Source organism: Fulmarus glacialis, unplaced genomic scaffold (genome assembly GCF_000690835.1).
Source record: "Fulmarus glacialis isolate BGI_N327 unplaced genomic scaffold, ASM69083v1 scaffold2669, whole genome shotgun sequence".
Lineage (NCBI taxonomy): Eukaryota > Metazoa > Chordata > Aves > Procellariiformes > Procellariidae > Fulmarus > Fulmarus glacialis.
Window position 1 is genome coordinate 8,405 of NW_009234994.1, and position 333 is coordinate 8,737.

At 58.3% G+C, this 333-nt stretch overlaps 1 protein-coding gene across 1 annotated transcript in view; it reads right to left on the reverse strand.

Annotated features, from left to right (window-relative positions):
• Positions 1–333, reverse strand: part of KIAA1161 (KIAA1161 ortholog) — a gene marked incomplete at its 5' end in the record, with an annotated part of 1,971 nt that overhangs the window by 341 nt on the left and 1,297 nt on the right. Inside the window, 1 exon segment of the mRNA XM_009585808.1 lies at positions 1–324. Within this exon segment, the coding sequence (XP_009584103.1) occupies positions 1–324 (324 nt within the window).

The window sequence follows — 333 nt, forward strand, 5'->3', positions numbered from 1 at the left end:
CTGGTCATACAGCCAGGGCGGGATGGAGAACTGCATGGAGGGCATGAAGGCCGACAGCTCCAGCCACCGCACGTACAGCTCCCGGTCAGGGATCTCCACTGCCCCATCTGTCTTATTGGGGAAAAAATTCCCCCCGATCATGTCAGCGGATATGAAGGGGTACCCCAGCATGCTGATGGTGAGCACCGTGGGGATGAGGGACTTGAGGCCAAGCTCGTAACCCCAGACGGAGTCACGGTCAATGATGCGGAAGAAGCAGGAGATGTTCTGCGATTGGTACCCCACGCGCACCTCAGCCAGCTCATAGAAGGGGATGGCCATCTACGTGTAGTG